The 22,241-nt window shown below is 38.8% G+C and overlaps 1 protein-coding gene across 6 annotated transcripts in view; it reads left to right on the forward strand.

The window, feature by feature from the left end:
* The window catches only part of MBNL2 (muscleblind like splicing regulator 2), a 154,396-nt gene extending 132,361 nt beyond the window's left edge, over positions 1-22,035 (forward strand). For 3 of the 6 annotated variants that reach the window (XM_074962739.1, XM_074962732.1, XM_074962748.1), the window contains 2 exons: positions 11,191-11,275; positions 19,152-22,035. In XM_074962739.1, the coding sequence (XP_074818840.1) occupies positions 11,191-11,275; positions 19,152-19,279 (213 nt within the window). In that variant the 3' untranslated portion in view covers positions 19,280-22,035. The remainder of the gene's footprint in view (positions 1-11,190; positions 11,276-19,151) is intronic. The other 3 variants (XM_074962764.1, XM_074962775.1, XM_074962756.1) reach the window with 1 other exon arrangement.
* Positions 22,036-22,241: the final 206 nt, after the last annotated feature.

A 22,241-nucleotide genomic window follows, 5' to 3' on the forward strand; every position in this document is an offset into this window, starting at 1 on the left:
ACATTTCCTTCTGAAAATATTATACCTACTGTTGTTATGAGTGACCCCTAAGATGCAAGAGAAAGAGATTAGAGGAAGTAATATTTTTTCTTTTCTTTTTTCAGTTTGCTGATGTAACTGTGTGTTACCTTTCCCCTCTGTGCCCGATCTACTGAGGATATGAGTCTCTTGTAGCTCTCTATATGCAAGCTGGGCTTTTTAGCTTGATCTGTAGAGATTCATGCTTTCAGTTTTGGGGGTCCTCAGTTCAATCCCCAGTGTGCCAGCCTGCACACCCCTTTGTGCATTGGTCACTTTTACTGTTTTATTGATAGCCAGGTGCATCACTGTCATGCACTGCTCAGGGAAAGCTTAAAGGTATACTCGTCCCCAAATTTTGCAAAAGGGTGTTTACCAGTAACAGCAGCAGTAAGATGAAACTGAAGAGGTAGTAGGCAGATTTGCTCACAAAGAGAAAAGGAAGAAGCAGTGGCCTTCATCATAGTTATCTTGTTGCCCTCCACCCCACCCAGCACCACAGGCCTAGCAGAGGAGCAGAATCACATGCCAACTTTTTTTTGTTTTTTGTTTTTTTAAGAATTTTAAAAAATATTCGGAATGGATTATTTATAGGTGTTCTACCAGTAAACTGAACTCAATTTAAAAGCAATTCAAGTTTGGTAATATAAGTTACCATGACCACTGATGTATGGCATTCTAGGGGAGATATACTACCTCTGAAATACACAGTGCTTTCTTAAAGAAACATAAACAAACGTCTTCCTTGGTTTTCGGAGGGCTTACATTTTCCAGTGTGATAATGTATTCATGGCTTTATCCTTTTGTTTTGCACAGTATTCTTTTGTACATCCCTTTCTGAAAGCTAACTCATTTTAATCAGGAAAATGCTGAAGGATGATGTTTGGGAATAGAAGACAAAAAGTTTTATTCTGGAAAACACAGGCAACTGGTGTGCTTAAAATTCAGCTGTTTTCTATTCTTCTCGTTTTTGTTTTGAAGGTATGGTAAGGTAATGAATAACATCATGGTACTACCCTGAAGAGTAGGTTGATGATCCTGTAGGTTTGCTGGATTTCAGGTTCTCAAATCATGTAGTTAACATTGCACATCAGAGTCTCTGCAACAGAAATTGGTTAAAAAGCGCTTAGTGAAGTCTTGTGAAGCATGGTGATCAAAAACAGAGACACAAACAAGTGGAAATACAGATGGCAGGGGAATAAATAAAACAAACAAAGGATATGTCTACATTGCAGTTGGGACCAGGCTCCCTGCTCCGGGTAGATAGACACGTGCTAGCTCTGCGTGACAAAGCTTATTGAAAATAGCAGTGTAGCTGGGGTAGCACAGGTGGTGGATTGGGCGAGCTGCCCAAGAACATACCCAGAGGATCCAGCTGTATTCAGATGGCCAGCCCAAGCTGTCGCCCATGCTATCCCAGCTATGCTGCAATTTTTAATGTGCTAGGACAAGCAGCGCTAGCACATGTCTATCTACCTGTGCTGGGAAGAATGCTCCAAGCTGCAGTGTAGGCACATCCAAAGATTCCAGTCAGTAGCAATGTTTTCCACATGGATTTCCATAGGGGCTTCCTCCACCTGAGTAACTTAACTCATGCTGGCTGGAAAGACAGAATCATCATACATAACTTCTCATCTCTGCCCCTTTTTTCCACAAGCAAAACAGCAGCCATCTGTCCCCCTGCAAGAGAATACCCTGGTTTCCCCTGAATTTGGCAACGCTGGTTTCCTTTTCCATTTATGATGGAAGAAGGGAACACTTAAATTTAATGAGAGTCTTGTTTAAAAATGTAAAAAGGGAATTGCTAGGGCGTTTCTTCCCCTTGATATCAATGGGAACCATTGTTTTCATCAGTAGGCTTTTCACTTCCTCCTTTGCATTAGTCCTTGGAAACACCCAGAAGCTGCAGTAGGAGATTGCTGGCTCTAGGTGCTTTCACCCAGATGGAGTGTGATACCAGACTTGATTCTGAAGAGGAAGTAGTAGCAGTGCTTAATCATCAGGGTGAATATTTTGAACTCCTCTTGGGAAAAATTTGCTGACCTGCTCAGGAATCCTGGAACTGCCACTAGGAATAGGTGCCAACATCAGCTGACAGTCACAGCCACTGAGTATCAGCTGACAGTTTTTTAAAAATCCTCGGTCGGGCACAGAAATTGAATTAGCATGTGTTGATGGTCATATTTTGTGTCAATGACATACTGCATGAAAATCGTACATGAACCCTATCTGCTAGCCAATTGTTTGCTTTCTTTTTGAAAATAACATGAGTAAATGGGACCCAAAGCATAGACTACACAAACCTTCTGTGCTGTTCACCATGCAGAGTCAGACAGCTCTGGTGGCTGAGTTGTCCCCTTGTGCAGTCAACCTGTGCCCTGAATGAGGCCTGTGGAAAAAATAGTATGTGATCACATAATTGCAGGGAGGAAGCCCAGGCCCCCTGGCTGGAGCCAAGGTTCTAAGGGCTTCTCTGCTCTGTGGCGGGGGACTCCCTGGGCTGCCCCTAGTGTAGAGGGCAGCTAGTTGCTTTGTTCTGTTGTGGAAAACTCAAATGGAAATGTTTAGAATTTTCCAGAATAAAAAGTTTTTGGAATTTTCATGGGAAATTTTTAGTTTTTGTTCTGACTTGGAAAGGAAACTTTTTTGAAATGTCAGAATTTTCTATGGAATGGAAATTTCAAGTTTTGACCAGCTCTAGTCAGGAGCCTTCAAATGGAACATAACCCCTAAGTTTATTTCCACATAGAGAATTCTGCTTGCTTAGTCTCCTACAGCTTCCACCACAGTGGTCCTTTTTCTCTTCAATGTTAGAGATAGCAAGAGTAAAGAAATCATGTACAGTTCCAAGATTTCATCATTTTCCTTCTGTTTTTACTTGAGAACATTGCATTACATATGTTTCTATATTGGTGTAATTTATCTCAACTAATATTCCAGCTGCACTGTAGTGAAGTAGGAACCCATGGAATGTCTGTCCAGTTCTTGATGGTTATAAAAAAAAAAAACCTAGGTGAAAGCCTGTACTGTCATACAGGTGTAATTCATAAAGTGTATTTAAAAAAAAAAGGCCAAAAATTGCTGAGAACTTAAAAACTGGACTGTAATATGATGGCTGAACCTGGTGATATTCTCAACACAAAGAGCTCTCAACCATCTTGTAGCTGTTTCCATTGCTTCATGCTGACTCAACAGACATTTTAGGCTTCAGGGCAACACACAGAGTGACAATCTAGAAATCTTATTATATGAATTATAGAACTCGAAATGCTTTTAGGCCATGTCTACACTACCCATCGGATCGGCGAGTAGTGATCGATCTAACGGGGATCGATTTATCGCATCTAGTGTAGACGCGATAAATCGATCCCCGATCACTCTGCCATTGACTCCGGAACTCCTCCACGGTGAGAGGCAGAAGCGGAGTTGACGGGGGAGCGGCGTCCGTTGATCCCACGCCGCGAGGACGCGAAGTAAGTGATTCTAAATCGATCTAAGATAAGTCGACTTCAGCTACACTATTCTCGTAGCTGAAGTTGCGAATCTTAGATCGATCTCCCCCGCCCCCAGTGTAGACCAGGCCTTAGACAATAGCCTTGCTCATATCAATTCACTTCAATACAATATGTCTTTATTTTGTGTAGCATCTTTTATACAAAATTGTATTCTAAAATGCTTCACAGAACAAATAGAAATATAGAATATACATTACAGAAAAGCTGTGTCATAATTTCTCTTCCTTTGTTTATGGCCTTAAGAGGCATATACAACAGAGAAAAGATCCATTTTCAGATTACATTTGGAAAGAGATCATCAACATGTCTAACAAGGCCAAGGCTTCTGAATTATCCAACACCATCATAATCTGACCTAAATTATGCATCAGTTTCTGAGGCAAATTGGAAATTACGCATCTGTATTAATTCTGAAATCATTCAATAACCTTCATTTTTATTGAAATAATTGTAAAATTAAAATAATAGTGAAAATAAAAATAGTCACATTACATTCAAATTCAAAAAACAAATTAAAGTAGTTGCCACAGAATTTAGTTGGGAATAATTTTTTAAACAATTAATTAAGCCACATGCTTAATCAGGCAGTTTTGGAGTTGAGGAGTTTGGGAAGGCAGCTGCCTATCCTTCCTTCATGGTTTGTAACACAGGAGATTGGGAACAAGCAGTGACAACTGTCTTGGAAAAGGGGAGGTGGACGCTTGCAAGACAAGGCATTCAGTAAACCTAAATTCTGTTAGACTGAAGAATCACGTGGCAGCCCCCTTGCTCAGCTGTGCAGCTGCTAAGGCCCACATGAGTGAATCTATTGTGTGTAGCTCAGGAGCAGCACATGGCAGCTGCTGTCCTCTGTAAACCTCCCGTGCTCCCTAAGAAAATGCTTAAGTTCATTCTGTGCACTACCTCTGAGAGAAGGTTTGGCAAGGCAGGTAGCTCTCACCCTTGTTGCTGTGCTGAATTAGAGAGGGCTCTTGATGCTTCCCGCTCTGTCTCTTAAGGAAATCCGTTAAACTCCCAGATATGTCGAAAATGTTGGGCAGATAGGAGAAAAATGGCCCTTTTTGTGGATTAAAGTAACATCTTGGAGTGAAAAATAATTTTTATGTGGCCTTTAGTGTGGATACATAACCACGGGGTCCTGCATAAGACTAACATTATTAAATTTGATAGCTGTCTTATGGAGATAGTCTTATCGATGCTGAAATAATTCATATCCACTTTATAAAATGACTGCATTTTAAAAAATGTAGTTTTATTAACCTTTTCCTCATTAGCATCATTTATTGTATTTTTCTCCTGCCTTTCGTGTCTGACATTCCAACTGTGGGTTTTCCCTTCTCCTAGTGATGAGAACCAGGCTTGTCTCTAAGATGCTCCCTTTTGGGCAGTCTCAGGTGCTCCAATCCCCAGATTAAACCGTTTTTGTTCTTTTTGTCTCATGGCCCCGGAAGCAAATGGAAATATCAAAGCACTGAGCCCAGTCCCGAAAGGAAAAAAGAATTCACCCAATCAGTCTCCCTTCCTCATAAAAGGAAAGAAGGAAGGAATGTCCCTGCTTCATCTAGTTAATCTTCCTCTGTTCTGTTCCTGTTTTATCTAGGTGATGGTATAGATAACGTTTGCACTGGTCCTGAAAAATAGTAAGAGAGTAGAGTAGAGGTGCTTTCAGAGTCACACGTGGACAGTTCAGACAAAGAGACAGAACAGACCCCCTCCTTCCAGAACTGTTTAAGACAATGCTGAGAACTATGGCTATCCAATCTGGTGACACTGACTTTCAAAAAAAAAAACCAGAACAAATTTAGTAACAGTCCTAGAATAGGCTCTGTCACAGTTGACAGCAACTGCACCTCTGTTCCCCTCTGTGATCCACCAAGGACAACCACTCTAGGCCTCTGGCTCCCTAGCTGATGCCTTTCTTGAGTGGAGACACACGTCTCTCTCCCTTCTGACTGGGATATTTCCAGGCAGTATAGTTCCCTGACTATACTGTGACCTCCCCAGCAAAAGACTACCTAAAGTATGTGGATAACAGCAAGTAGCCTGTGTCTGACACACATGTATCTTGTCTTAAAGGCTCAAAAATTACAGGGTCATGGCCTGTTTCATGATAGACAAGCAAGACCCAAGAGCATGAACATTATCAAATGAAATCTTCAGAGAAGTTGATTTACATGTAAGGAATTTTCACTTTCAAAAATAAGGATTGGAAAACTTTGCAAACACAAGGGGGCAAAGTCAAAAGCAAAACTCACATTGACTTCAGACCGTCACACACTCATTTTTAGACATGTTGACACTATCCAGTATGTGTGAAAAACATTATTTTTTATTAATTAACAGAAACTGTATAAGTAGCTCTGTTTCTCAGTGTAGATTTGGTTAAACAAAAAGAAATGATCATAATGCTAAATACACTTAAAATGTCTTCACTATATCTATTTTTACTAACATTATTTTGTGGAACTCTTTCTGCTCAACTGTCACCCCACAAAAGTCATTACAGATGACAGTTAATTTTAGCAATCTGATTGTGTACAAATCTTTGGTATGGGTTTTAACAATGTATAAAATATTATCAATTTGGAAGGGATGTGAGAGAAGTCATCTTTTGCAAAAGACTGAAAATTGACTTTTTCTGCCATAAACTAGCTAGATGGCAGTATCTTCACATAGGCTGAGAAATGTGCAAAGAAAAGCATTCTTTTTATTTCTTTTTTATGTCAGAAGTCTAGGCATCCTTCCCTTTCCTTCTATTCTATTTTTTAACTTTGGAATGTTTTTCTGCACTTAACTGTTCCATAAAATATGACATTGCAGTGGATACAGTATACATATATTTGAGGAGGCAGTTTTCTTATATTTCCTGCTTTTGTATAATTTTCCAAACAAATGTATCTTTAAGATGAAATTTCTCAAGTTTGTGCCATGCCAAAAGTGATATTTTTGGCAAGTATGGTAAAATTCCATTGGGTGTGTTTTTAATTATTGGAACATGGGCAAAGTTTTCCGAGATCAAGTGATTTCATAAGTTTTGGGGGAAAAAAGTTTAGATATAACAGTTGCCAGTTCTTGAAATTCACCCACAGTTCATATCAGCTATGTGTTTTTCCTTTAAAATTTTAGCCAAGTACTGCAGTCCAGAGCTCCAGATGTATTTGTTTGGAATTGGAAAGAATTTCAGTTGACTGTTTCAAGAATTCACCCTGGAAATAAACTTAGATAACTTTTTTATATGTACATGATCCATTCTATGAAGCATTCCCCCAACAATAATGCATTTATCATTTTTGGTACTGATCTTGCAGGGGTCTCCCTGTGCAGATTCAGTTGGAGATTTTATTTCAAATAAACCCAGGTTTATACATTAATTTGAATATAAAGCTGTTCACAGTTCATAACTTCACTTTTTTCTTGTTTAAGTGAAAGAAAAGACATGACAATTTAAATGAATAAAAGTCAGGACATTCATGGATAAATTTCCCTCAGAGACTATGATCGGTCCATTCTAAATATGTGCAGTAAGTTTATAAAACTAACCATAAGTACAGTAATACAAAATACTACTCCAATATGTGTAAGGTGGCTGAATTGTGTGGGAAATATAATTTGGATTTTCTTGATACCTTTGTGAATTTATGGTCTGACCCATAACATTGCATTAGAGAGCTTTTGCATTGGAGAGGAACTTAATTTGAAGCCTGTTTTTTGTTGTTGTTGTTTTTAATCTTCGAGACAACTAGTGTTTGTTCTTCCTGTGGAGCATAGAGAAATGTTACCTGTGCCCTTTGTGATGAGGCAGCACTCTCTATTAACGGTGTGAAATTGTGAAATTCTCATTCTGAATGTTTTCAGCACACATGAAATACAAGAAGGAAACAAAATAGAAACAGGACTTACATAAAAAGAATGGGTGAGCTCAGGAATGGTGTGTTGAAGTAGCACTCAGGATATATAGAAATATAGACTCTGCCATGATGAATAATCTCACACTTGCCCTTCACATCTTTGGTCCCTCTGCACATCTGGGTAAACCTATCACAGCAATTTAGAAAATGAAAGCAGAGAAAAGAAAATGCCCTAAAAAATAGCAGATGGAAAATGTAATCTACGATAGTAGATCAAACCTGCTGAAAGTTAATATTGAGTTGGACATAAAAATAGTCATCACATGGGTGCTTCTAAACTAGCTACAATAATGGCTTTCCCCTTTCTGTGTAGTCTGTTTATTACCAGTCTCATTAACAGAAATTAGAATGTTCTTGTGTGTAGTACGATAAACTTTACAGCAGTGGTTTCAAACTTTTTGAGCTGAGGCCCCCCCCCCTTCCCCTTTGAGGTCCCAACCAACACAAAAATAGACACATGCAAAAAGTACACTTGATAGCCTGCTCATAAGCCTAACAGAGACCTTTAACACAACTTTAATTAAATTATCTATACCTGTAAGTTTCAAATACACAGATACTTTGATGTGAAGGATGTGCCTGTTTCTCTGCGGACAGTTATGTGGAGAGATTTTTTTTAAACTGACACTCTGAGGTTGTCCTCTACTTCCAGTCTCAAATGGTACTTGTCTTTAGCACAGCCAGCGAAGAGAATCCGATCTCACACAAATAAGATGAACCAAACGGTAAAAGAGCTTTGATCACACACTTCGACAAAACTGAATATTCTGAGCCAACTTTCAACCAAAAATCCCCCAAAGACTGTTTTGTAAATTGAATGTCCAGTATCCTATCACTCTGAAGTTCAATCAGATTCTCCTGAGTGTCATCTGAGAGCTGGGACAAGGTCACTGCCTCAGCTACAAAAGGTTCGATAATCCAGTCTTTCAGGGGTGCATTTCCTTTGGTAAAATATTTATCCAAACTGACTCTGAGAGTAGTCAAGTGATTCTTGGTTGGCTCCACAACATTCAATAGTTCGGATTGTGTTTCGTCGATAGCGTCAGTTAACAGGAGTGGAATGCTTAAACCACTTTCGATCTTTGGTTTCCGTAGAGCTAGCTTTCTCTTGAATGTCAATATCTTGTTGTGCAGGTCAAAAATAGTACTTTCCACTCCTTGCAATGAGACGTTTAGATAATTCAGTTTGTCAAAAATATCAGCAAGGTAAGCCAAAAGCACAAGCCAGCAGGGATCACACAGTGTCTCTGTGTTGCTGAAATTCAAATCCACTAGAAAAAGTCTAACTTAGTTTCTCAGTTCAAAAATGCGTTGCAGCACTTTCCCCCTGGATCGCCACCTGACTTCCATGTGAAACAAAAAAGGATTGTGCTCGTCTACGATTTCTGTAAAAAGGATTACAAAGAGATGTGCCTCAGTGGGCTGGATCTTAATAAAGTTCATGATTTTGATTGCAGAACTCAGAACATTAGTAAGTTCCTGATCCATGTTTCGAGTTGCAAGGGCTTCGCAGTGTATCGTACAATGAGTCCATGATATACGTGGAGCAATTTCAAATACTTTGGCTTTCAAGCCTGCCCTACCTCCAGTCATAAAAGGGGCTCTATCCATGTCGATGCCGACTCAGGCTTCCCACTTCAACTCATGAGAAGTTAAGAAGTCGTTTAAAATGTTAAATATTCAGATCCAGTTGCATGCATCTTAACTGGCGTGCAGAACAGAAAATCTTCCAATATTGATGTTTTGTGACTGTACCTAATGTAAGCAATTAAATTGGCTTCTTTTGATATATCTGTTGCTTCATCCAACTGGATTGCAAATAAAATGGATTGTAATCGAGAGATCAGCTGTGCATTGATATTTTCTGACATGTCAGAGATTCGGCGGCTCACCGTGTTGTCTGACAGCAGGATCATTTTTAACTTCTCTGCCTTCCTGTCACCAAGCATTGTCCTGCAAATGTCAATTGCAGCTGGGATAATCAGTTTTCCCCCAGTTGCATAAGACTTTTTGTTCTTGGCAATGTGGTTGATATGACTGTATCAGCTGTTTCAGCTTCTGCCTTTCATTTCAGAACATTACTATCTTTTGGCAATAAATACTGATCCCTTTTCCACCACATAATATGAAAAAATATCAAACTCACCAGTGGAATAAGCACTGCACAACTGCTTGTTGTAAGGACAGGATATGATACACTAAACCAGAAGGTGGGAAAGGTAGTTGTTGCTATAGAAATGATCATGGCTGCTGCAATTTGTCAGCTGGACAGCTGACAGCGAGAGCCCCAGCCGACAACTGACAGGGGCTGACAGCGGGATCCCCGGCTGTCAGCCTTGAGCAGCCCCACAGTTTGAAAACCTCTGCTTTAAAGGGACTGCATTATTCACTATTCATATGAAGAGTGAACAAGGTTGGCTAGTCCTAGAATGTAGCTACTCTTGTTTATTTGAAGTGAATAAATACTCGTTAATATAATAAACATGAACATAATGATGAGACGACAGCTTTAGCTGTCTCAGATTCTCTCTTTAGTGGCTTCATAGAAATATTAAATAGGAAGAATGACAAGACTGAGTCTTGTGGGATCCCTCTGGGACCACTGTGAAGAAGTGAATCCAGAGAAGAGCAACTTCCATCCATTCCATGAGATCTCTACTGTGAGTCGTCAACAACCTGTGGTTAATGGAATCAAAGGATGCTAGTAATAGCAGAAGCACGGAGACCTGACCCTTTTCCATTGCTAGAAGTATATCTGCCTCTGATATTAAATGATTTCAGATACTCAAGTCTTTTATCCAAATGATAAAAGGGGGAGAGAATGGAATCCACGTTTAGCTAAAAACTGGTCTTTGTCACCTCAATATGTTTCCTAAAAAGGCAAGAATACTAAAGACATTTATTATATTCCATCAAAAAAGTAACATTGTGGTTGCAGGCTTTTATGAGTGCCTACTTCTCGAATTATACTGTATATGATATCAGACATGTTTTCATCAACCTTATATACATGTATACAGTCTGGGAAAAGTCCTGTTGCCTAAGACTAATTGGCTTATTGACTTTAGGGCTAGAAGGGGCCATTGTGATCATTCAGTCTGACCTCCTGCACACCGCAGGTCACAGAACCTCACATGCCCCGTCCTGTAATAGACGCATAACCTCTGGCTGAGTTACGGAAATCCTCAAATCATGATTTAAAGACTTCAAGTTACAGAGACTCTGCCATTTACTCTGGTTTAAATCAGCAAGTGGCCCGTGCCCCATGCTTCAGAGGCAGGTGAAAAATCCCACGGTCTCTGCCAATCTGACCTGGTGGGGAATTCCTCCCCAACACCAAATATGGTGATCAATTCAACCCTGAGTATGTCAACAATACCAACCAGACAGACACCTGGGAAAGCAGTCTCTGTAGTAACTGAGAGCCTTCCCCATCTAGTGCCCCATCTCCATCCACTGGGGATTTTTGCTACTAGTAGTTGCAGATTGGGTACATGCTGTAGTAGGCAATCTCATCATACCATCCCCTCCATAAACTAATCAAACTCATTCTTGAAAGAAGTTGGCTGTTTTGCTCCCACTGTTCCCCTTGGACTGTCCCCCCAGAACTTCACTCCTCTGATGGTCAGAAACCTTTGTCTAATTTCAAGCCTAAACTTGTCGATGGCCAGTTTATAACCATTTATTCTTGTGTCAACATTGGCGCTTTACTTAAATAACTCCTCTTCCTCCATGGTATTTCCCCTCAGATGTCTTTAGAGAGAGCAGTCAAATCTCTCAACCTTCGCTTGGTTAGGCTAAACAAGCCAAGCTCCTGGATTTTCCTCTCAAAAGGTAGGTGTTCCATTCCTCTGATCATCCTAGTAGCTCTTCTCTCTACCTGCATTTCCTTTATCTAAAAAATTAGTTATCTTCTCAAAGAAAGAGATCAGGTTGGTCTGGCATGATCTACCTTTTGTAAAACCATGTTGTGTTTTATCCCAATTACCATTTACCGCTATGTTCTTAACTTCTTTCTCTTTCCAAATTTGTTCCAAGACCTTGCATACAATAGAGGTCAGACTAACAAGCCTGTTGTTTCCCGGATCACCATTTCTCCCTTTCCTAAAAATAGGTATTATATTAGCAGTTCTCCATTCATAGGGTACGACCCCTGAGTTTACGGATTCATTGAGAGTATCATGTTTCCTGCCCGCTTAGCAAAGACAATGGGACAGACATTAGGCACAGCAGCACTGAGCTGCCAAGCAAAGGGGTTGGTGGTCAGAGGACAGAGTGGAATTGGAGCAGAGAGAACTGAGCTGACTCAGAGACAGGAGAGGAGAAGGGACTGAGCAGAGCAATAGACATGAGATGCCAGACATGAGATGCCCATCCACCCATCAGGTGGATGGGCCTGATTGATGTCAGCCAAACAAATAATGCCTTGGGAAAACAGTGTAAAGCCAGGAGGAAATGCAGTGCTGAGCATGCCTCAGGCTGAGCTTCATTTTGAAAGTGTGTGTCTGTTAATGCTCTAATTAATCAGATGTGCGTGGTGACTAGGGAGGAAAGAGATTAGATATGAGCTTTTCATCTATAGTGGGGTTCAAAGGTAATGTTCAAGCCAGTCCAGAGTAAGATGTGTAATAATTGTCATAACCTTGCAAACATAGAAGCATCTGCTGGTGAAAGGCAGTTTCAGCTAATTTTAAGAGGAAAATAAAGCTTGCAAACTTAAGGCTGCAGTCAGGTAGTTCAAAGGCAGTTATTTTTGTCTGAAAGGCAACAGCTATTGTAGTCTGCCAACTAAGCCAGAGTAGGCTTTAAAATAAACTACACTTTAATTTTATTTGCTGCAACTGCTAAACAACAGCTTTACCGGATTTGAGGAATGAGATTACCTTTCTGTAATACTTTGTTACAGTTTTTTTGTAATTGCAAATTTATTGACTGCTGCCAAGGGTAGACTGCTTAATATGCTAATCAGTTCAAGACTTACACACTGTATAAACACTATTTATATTTATTTATATGACACTAGCACCTAGGAACCTCAGACAAAGACCAGGGCCCAATTGTGCTGTGCACTATACAGACAAATAACAAGACAGTCGCTAACATGGAGAGCTCACAGTTTTTATGTCTGAAGCAATGCAGCAGACAGACAAAACAGGCAAACCATGTGGGGGTGGTAACAACAAAATGAACAGGCATGAGTAGCAAACAGAAGTCATAGCTCACTGCTTGTCTAATCAGGCACACAGGAGTGATGGGTAGCAATCAAGGCAAGAGTAAGTTTAAAGGAGAGATTTAAAAGGAATATGAATTTTGATGAGCTGGTTTCCCCAAGCATAGGGGGTGACGTTGTGGAAAGTGCAGAGATCTTTGAGAGAGAAATGGACAAATGAGTGATCACGTTTGGTATCACTGGCAAAGCAAAAGCGGGATTTAGTCGCTCAGTAAGACAGATTTTACAGACTGCATGGAACTAAGGAGGTTGTGTTTGATATGATGTAGGAAGGGGAGCCAAAGGAGGGATGCAAAGAGGGGGTCTGATGTGGTCAGAACTGTGACCCAGGAAGATTATCCTCGTAACAGGTTTTGCCTGGATTTCAGATGGGGTGTATAACTGGTGTCAAGGCCAGGAAAGAGATTACAGTACCGAAGACATGAGACACTGAGAGCCTGATCTAGAGTGTTGGCAGTCTAGACAGACAGAAGAGGCAGATTCTTTAACATGTTACGTTGGTAGGCACAGCAAGACTTGGATATGGCATGACTGTCTGAATGTAGAGAGAGGGCAGAGTTCAAGTTTATGCCCAGATTATATATTTGAGTGACTAGGATGATGATGATGTTTATTCATGGTAACAGATAAATTGGGATTGGGGAGGAAGGTTTCAAGGAGCAGATCAAAACCTGAGTTTTGGCCACACTGGTCTGGAGTTGTTGGCTAGACATCAAAAAGGGTATCAGAAAGACAAAACAAGATGTGGGACTGTTTAAAAATTAAATAATCACAGATTTGATTTCGATTTTATTTAAAAAAAACAATGTCTGGAACACATCTACTCACCCTTTTGGACTTCAGGGGTAAAAATAATAATAATTAAAAAAATCAGCCTGAAGCAGGAGAGGGGTAAGTATAAAGGACATAGCATATGGGATAGGAATATGAGAAACTTCAATGTAGATGCATTTTCCAGAACTCATGGAAAGCTATAAATCCCCATGGTTTGTGTGTCAAAAAAATGAAATGTTTCATGTAATTTTCAGAAAATGTGATAAGCTTTCTGATAAGGGCAGTCCTCTTGTAAGTGTCTGTAAGACCTTTAGAATGTATTACCTACATGCACGTGACTGCTCTTCTGCTCATGTGAAATACATAAAATGTCATTTTGTCTACAAGAAGTTCCTTTTCCTAGATAGCTCTGGAGTGTGCAACGGGGGAGAGCCAAATGTTTGCCACCTTGTTAACACCACTTACACAGTCACGAAACATGAGTTCAGTTTTCGAGATATGGCCTTAATCTTGGCTCAAGGTATATTCGCATCTGTGGAATGAAAGACTTTGGAGACGTAATCTCAGTCTCTTTAAGGGAGTGTCTCAAATGCCTACAAAAAGCAATGCAGCATGGGAAATCTTGTACTCTCTTTGCTGTGTACCAGCATTGGATATTCAGACAGTTGATGTCACACAGTTGTAAGGATCAAGGCAGCAGACCTCAAATCAAAACTGATTGGCCAGAATTTGTAAGGTACAGCTGTGAATATCGGCTGTTTAAATGATGTGCATTTCAAGTTCAGAGAAGATGCTCTTTATCTTGTTGTGAACTGTCTCAATGAAAGCCATGAACTTGCTATTCTAGATCTCAAGAAAGGTTCTCTGAGGTTTAAAAAGTTGGAATTTATTTTGAAAGACACGTTCAAATTTTACTGTTTCATCTCAAAATTCACCAGCAAGTTCAAACTTTTACTAATTCTTTTGAGGCAACCATGAGCTACTTTGGAGTTATCTACCCGGTATGCTAGTTGCTAGTCTGCAAGGGAACTGAAGACAGTGATTAAAAAAATTTCCCACCTGGCTGTCACTCCTTTGACACACGTTGCAGAAACTGACTCAGGATCAGTCATAGCCCAAGTTATGTTCATTCTTAAAAAGATAAACACGTATTACACAATAGACTTCACCACCATTATGATACCTTGGAGGATCCCTTATTCTTGAGGCTTAGTAAAAACTAGAAAGTGCTGTGCTGGAACTCATAGCAATGAAAGCTAATCTTGGCCTTTGTGTTCCAAAAATTATTTTTAGGGATAGAAGATTTGAAGGGGTAAATATTTCTGGATATGTAGAGGCAAATCTGCAGAGAAGTCCAGCATGCTTGAAACCGCCATTGATGCTTGGGTAATAGCAACCGTCATTCACATGATTTTAGTGCTTTGAATCTACACAATGGCCTAGTGATACAAACAATCTGGCTCTTTATGGCAAATCTATTAGACACAGATATTGAAAGAGGAGGAAAAAGGAGAGTGTCCTGTCAGTGGTTGCCTCTAAAATCATACGTAAATACCATTAAATCCACTACAATCACACATAAATATTTAAGAAGGCTTTTAACCACTTGGCCATCAGACTGTCAGGATATATTGCTCTTGTTAGAAATGCTATTGTACCACTGCAGTGGCAGAATGTGCATTTTCTGCAATGAATTTAGAACAAGCCCACTCACACATAGACAGAAAAGCACATTCCTAGGCTTGCTATAGATATGAATGAATTGGCTATATGTAGACACTTTCTCCTATCAGGCTCTTACTGTATCTATTATCTTGAAAAGGGACCAGGAACAAAACACATTAGTGAACATAGTCACAGTGAATACATAATTGCAGTATTAGGCAAAAGTGGGAGAGCAGATAAGTGCTATTCTATGTGATTAGACCTAGGTTACAAAATAGATGGACATATCTCATTGGATTATTTAGGAGTTAGAATTTACATTTGAACTTGAAATAAATGATTATTAGGGCTGTCAAGTGATTAAAGAAATTAATGGTGATTAATCGTGCTGTTAAACAAAATAGAATACCATTTATTTAAATATTTTTGGATTTTTTTACATTTTCAAATATATTGATTTCAGTTATAACACAGAATACAAAGTGTACAGTGCTCACTTTATATTTATTTTTATTACAAATATTTGCACTGTAAAAAATGAAAGAAATAGTATTTTTCAGTTCACATAATACAAGAACTGTAGTACAATCGCTTTATCATGAAAGTTGAACTTAGAAATGTAGACGTATGTACACAAATTGTTTTATTTTTGAATGCAGCTAATGTAAAACTTTAGAAGCTACAAGTCACTCAGTCCTACTTCTTTTTCAGCCAGTTGCTAAGACAAAGAAGTTTGTTTACATTTTCAGGAGATAATGCTGCCTGCTTCTTGTTTACAGTGTCACCTAAAAGTGAAAACAGGGATCCGCATGGCTACTGTTGTAGCCAGCGTTTTAAGATATTTACGTGCCAGATGTGCTAAATATTCATATGTCCCTTCATGCTTCGACCACCATTCAGCCACCATTCCAGAGGACATGAGTCCATGCTGTTGACATTATTTTTTAACGAGTGTCATCAGCATGGAAGCATGTCCCCTGGAATGGTGGCCAAAGCATGAAGGGGCGTATGAATGTTTAGTATATCTGGCACGTATATACCTTGCAATGCCAGCTACAAAAGTGCCATGTGAACGCCTATTATCACTTTCAGGTGACGTAAATAAGAAGCGGGCAGCATTATCTCCTGCAAATGTAAACAAACTTTTTTGTCTTAGCGATTGGCTGAAAAAGAAGTAGGACAATGACTTGTAGGCTCACCACCGCTCATTGAAAGGACTAAGTCATTCTGCAAGTCAACGCAATTGTTCGTCGCTGTGGCCAACAGGATGAAAGGTCATCCAGGGTCCGCTCAAAGGTCATCTTGGATCACTGCCTGCATTCGCTGCTGTTATGATCAGGCAAAGGTGCCACCTCCGGCAATAGTAGCTGCCCACTCAACCAGGGCGTAAGCGTCTTCGGCAGCTTTCCTAGTCCAAGTGCCTATCCAGGACATCTGTAGGGTGGCCACCTGGTCGTCCGTCCACATGTTCAAGTCCCATTACGCACTTACCCAGCAAGCTCGGGATGAAGCTGGCTTCAGTAGAGCAGTATTGCAAGCTGCTAGGCTGCGAACTCTGAGCCCACCTCCGAGGATACTGCTTGTGAGTCACCTAGAATGGAATCAACATGAGTAAGCACTCAAAGAAGAAAAATAGTTACCTATCTTTTGTAACTGTTGTTCTTCGAGATGTGTTGCTCGTGTCCATTCCATTGCCCGCCCTCCTGCCCCTCCATCGGAGTTGCCAGCGAAAAGGAACTGAAGAACTGGCGTAGGGTCGGCAGCACCTAATATACCCATACATGTGCACATCTACAAATACCTTCACCCTTTTCCCCATGCTGCCACTTGGGTGGGGAAAGACTCCCTGTCAAAATTCGTAAAGCCACCCCCTTATTCTCCTTCAGGTTCCTCCTTAAAACTGTGATGTATACAGAAAACTGCCATCTGAGAATGGCGAAGCAGGTGGGAAATTGCGATTAATGCTACGAACTGGCTAAAAATTGTTCAAACAGTTAATCCATGTTAAAACATCAACCATGAGCAGAGACTGTCAGTTACTCTGTGCAGTGTCTAGCACAATGGGGCCCCAACCCTGGCTTGTCTCTGGGCACTACCACAATTCAAATGTTTAATAATCATCATATCTTTGTTCCCTCATCCTCCCCTACGCCCTCCCCAACTCATTTGTTTATTTCATCCATGCATTGGGTCTTGTCTTTTTTAGATTTTAAGTCTTTTGGGGTGGCAGATACATGTTTGTGGTTGAAGCTTCTAGATCCTACCAAAATATAAATGATAATAAAGACACAAAAGATGGCATGCCAATAAGTTCAAAGCTTATAGGTGCATGCAGATTCCAGCGGTTCATACAGAGCATTCCTTTCCTCTCAAAGAAGCACTGGTTTGTTTTTTTTTGGTTTTTTTTACAATCCAGGCTTGAAGTAGATCATTCATTAACATTAGTGGGAGCTGCTATTCCAGCCTTCTAGAACAGACGGCTTGAACAGAATGACCAAACTGTAGGTGCCTTGAAAACAACAATTCAGTATCTGATCCACCTCCAGACCATAACACTTCCTGAGCTCCTACCTGGAAAATGGTGCAACTTGTACATGCATGACAACACTGATGTCACTCCTGGAAATACAGTCATCTTTCTTTGAGAAATGGAAAAACTTGGTGTTCATTGTCACCACACATGTGAGCCGAGGTTTCCGGGAAGTTGGTTGTAATAGTTAAACCATTTTGATTGCATACTGCACCTACAGCAGCAAACTGCTAGAGACGTAGACATGCTCCAACCAGCTCTTGCAGCGCTCCTCATCAGAAATCATGTATGTGGCTGGAATAAAGGGCTGTCCATGATGAGCTAGTATGTTTCTTTTTGGTGATCTGTATGTCAGAGGTAGTATGTTGCTGGGTTTATTTTCAAAGCATCTTATTTTTTCAGATAAATTCACAATATACAATGGCACAAGCCTACAATACATAAATGGGCAGAGTACTATTTAATGCTATGTTATATACGGCCTACAAATATGGCTTGAAAATGTGTTGAGTGCCCAAATGAACAGGAAAAAAGGGGCAATTCAGCACATGTCCTGTGCTTACCAGCCTTTCACTTTTAGCTCTGAAGTAGGGGCTTGGTGATGGTGAGATACTGCAGCATGTCTCCAGGTGGTGATGTTACACCCGGTAGGAAAGGGCATTGTAGCTGGCCTAGCTAGCATATTTGGGTGATGGAAATCTGGTTTGTTTTCCAGTACTGTACAGCAGGGGTGTTTGAAGTATCTTAAACGGGGTATAAAATAATACTGTTAACCTTTGTTGTATGGGAAATAAAATGATTGACCTGTAGAAAACAGGTTCCAGCACTCTTGGGCTCTAGCATACTGAAATGTCACACTAGCAAGATTAGTCATTACATGGGAAAGGTGCTTCACTTCATTGACCTGCCAAAAAAAAGTTAGTAAGAATTAGAAAAGTGTTGCTATGTGTCTGATCTTGTTTGAGTCATCCAGCCCAACAACTTTGATGGCTCGATTCTGTTCCTGTGGAAGTCAATGGAAAGCACCCTGTTCCCATCATTGACTTTAATGGGAGAAGGATTTGAACCTTAAAATTGTAGTAGATAATTATTCCTGTCCTCTGAGGTCCTGAGCCCCTCCTGCAAGGTGCAGAGTACCCTCAACTCCCATAGATTTCAAGGAGTATTTAGGTCGCTCAGCACTTCTAAGGATTGGCCCAATAATTGCTGGAGCTTTTCACTTTGACATTTTTCTGTCTTGCTTTTTTACTGGAAAAATAGGGGAAATGTATCTGGTATTTTCAAGTGTAATATCCCTTTTGTCTGATTGCATGCTCTTGAGGGTCTGTAATTGAAAGAAAAAGGACAAGTTTGTGAAATGCAAAAGCCTAAACCCAACGTAGATCGATGGTGAAAATCTTGTGTAATCTGTGTCTTAATTTTAAATAGACCAAAGCCTAAATTGTAGTGTAGTCTTCTTTTAAAAGGATAAAATCATCAAAAAGTCCAATAATATTTTCATTTCTTTATAGATAATCCTGAAATAATCAGCAGAAATGGAATGGAATGTCAAGAGACCTCATTGAGAATCGCAAAACATTGTTATTGTACATACTATCCTGTTTCCTCCTCTCTAGAATTGCCACAAACTGCATGCTAAGTAAAGATTTTGTTCTTATGGACAGATCAGAAATTCTAAAAAGCTAGTGCGGTTGTATTATATATGAATATTACATATGGTATGCTTAATATATTCCAACCTAAAATAGTTAACTACCTGATACCAGCTGTGATGTTTCAAGACATAAAGGGTAACATTTTACTTTTAAAGATTTTATAAACACCGTTTACTTCATAGGAATATTTATTATCTCCATAACTATAGCTAATGCAAATGGCCCCATTAATTTAGTATTATAAGATTCACAATTTTTTGACAGGTTTCAGAGTAACAGCCGTGTTAGTCTGTATGAATCTTTCAAGTTTAGCAATAATTAATTTACATTGGCTAAAATATATCCCAGTTTCAGGTATGATTTTAACCCTAATTATTGTTATTGTAACCAAGCAGAAAAACTCGAAATCCTATGTTTACTACCCTAGTCAGCTGACTCCAATACAAAGAAAGGAAGTGAAACAAAACCCAGTACCCCTGCTCATTACCCTGTAAGTCTAAAATTTTAAATAGTAAATCCAACGTAAAGCACAAATTCTTTAGATACACATAAGCTGATATTTGACTTGTAGAGAGAAGCTGCATTGAATCATGGGACAGCAGAAAAAAAATTAAAACTTTGCACGGTATGAACTTCATACCCCCAAACAACAGAGTCTTGAAAATATTATTTTACGAGTATATTTATAACGTTTTTAAAAGAGACTTTGCAGAAGTGCCTAAATTTTGCCACATCAGACTTGAAGGAAGTGAGGCTGATGCCAACAGTCTAACCCACAATAAGTGACTAATCTTTTAAACTCTCAGTCAGGTTACCTAAAAGAACCAAGTTGCTGTTGAGGTAACTTCTATCAAGAGCAACAACAACAAAAAGGCTGTAGGTGAGGAGATTTGTAAGATATTCTAATTTAACTAAAACTGAATTCAGTCACTGAAAACCTGATAAGTGACTTTAATCTAGATTATTAACTAAACATTAAAAATGGAGGGAGAGTTTCAGTTGAATAAATCATTACTGTTCTTGCATTTTTTAAAATTGGATGAAAGGGTTGTAACCGGATTACAGCATGGAGGGGGGAAAAAACTAGTTCTTTTAACCTTTTTCTTTTAAAACATATTTTATGTCACAGAAATATGAAGATATCTTTAATACAACTATATACATATTATATATATACATACATACATATATATGGATTAAACAGATTTTAATGTTTACTTTTTTAAATACATTGTTGTTTTACAAGGTAATTATATATGTACAATTAAAATTTCATTTAGGTTTGGTTTAAGATTTGTTTCCAGCACTGCTGTACCAAATATTTCATATTTTACATTTTGTATGTTGAACACGTCACAAATACGTAGCTTTTAAATTATTGTTTAAAAATGAAAACAGCTGTTATAAGTGAATATTATGTATAATTGTTGACAACATCAGTTTTCTATGTGGACATTGTTGGTGATTGCAGTATTTTAACTTAACCTTTTCAGATTGATTGTAAACTATTTTAAACTTTGGCAGCACTGCCTTTTCTGAAAGGCACTAATGGTATGATTATTTGTCTAGGAAATTATTTTCCGTTCTAAATTTTGTTTGTCAAATGTCTAATTACTATCTATTTATATTAAAGCTGTAGATCTGATCACCCGAAAGAGAGAAAAAAATCACAATCTGATTGTAAAATTAACATAGTGGTTGTAATGTTGCATTTGTTTTATTTTGTGGGAAAAAAAATGTATCTTAACTTCCATTACTTTAGCAGTTAAGGTCTCACCATTATGTACTATTCAAACACTAATATTTGTAGACTTTCTCAGTCATTATAACTAGGTAGTTGACATTGCAACTTGCCTATATCTGTCAAAGTTGTGTTTATTTGTTTTTAATAATAGTTCATTTAGGTAGCTTATTGTACAAGACTAAATCGTAAATTATCCACATTGTTTCAATATTTTATGTAGAGGACTGTTTAAAACATTGTTTTGTGCAAACTTTTTATGTTTCATGATGATTATTCTATTGTTTTTTACAATTACTTCAGTTCTACTATTTTTTGCCCATTCGTGACAAAGCTTCAGATACATCAGGTCTTGCATTCAGACAAACCTACAAACGAGAAAATGTATTTTTAATATGAGATCCACTTTCCAACTTTATAACTTTGTGATATTCCTAGAAACTGAACAAGTACAGATCTGTGCTAACAATAAGGAGGCAATTACACAGATGTGCAGATAAATGTACAACAGATTCTGCATTTTATTTATTAACAAATAATTTTTAGAACAATTACAAATTTGGAAAGATCTAAAACTATTTTTCTGTATAAATATTATTTGCCAAAACTTTTTGTATATTTTAAAAAGAAACTATAATGATGATGAGTAAACCTTAAATGCTTTATTTACTTAAAATAAATAAATAACCTCCCCAGAACGAACCATGAGATGGGCCAACATTGAGATAGTAAATACTATAGCTGAGACGTGATTTCAAGTTACTTGAGATGTCTCAGTATTTATTTTCTATAGATGAAACAGCACTTCACCAAATACCTTATCATTTGCCTCTTTCATACAAAATGTAATTGACTGCACTTATGCTGAATATTTCAATAATAGTTAAAGAAATCCCTTCTTTCATGCCTTTCACTGTAACCATTAGCAATCTGTTAAATATCCATTATGTTTTTGTTGTAACATTAAGTTCATTCACCCAATGTGCAACCGCTCAAATAAAAAGAAGCATTTTAAAATGATTGCAGCAGCACAGCATTCTTTCATTGTCGTGACATCATGCTGAGGAGAGCAACTGGCGCAACCACAGAAATCAAAAGAAGGTGAGTATGGTATTTTTTAAAACCATTGTTTGCTTGTGGCAGGTAACAGAGATGAAGTATCGTAAAACGAAATGATCTGGCTCAGGAGGAGCAAACATGCTTTG

The sequence above is a fragment of the Natator depressus genome, chromosome 1, assembly GCF_965152275.1.
Source record: "Natator depressus isolate rNatDep1 chromosome 1, rNatDep2.hap1, whole genome shotgun sequence".
NCBI classification, from domain to species: domain Eukaryota; kingdom Metazoa; phylum Chordata; order Testudines; family Cheloniidae; genus Natator; species Natator depressus.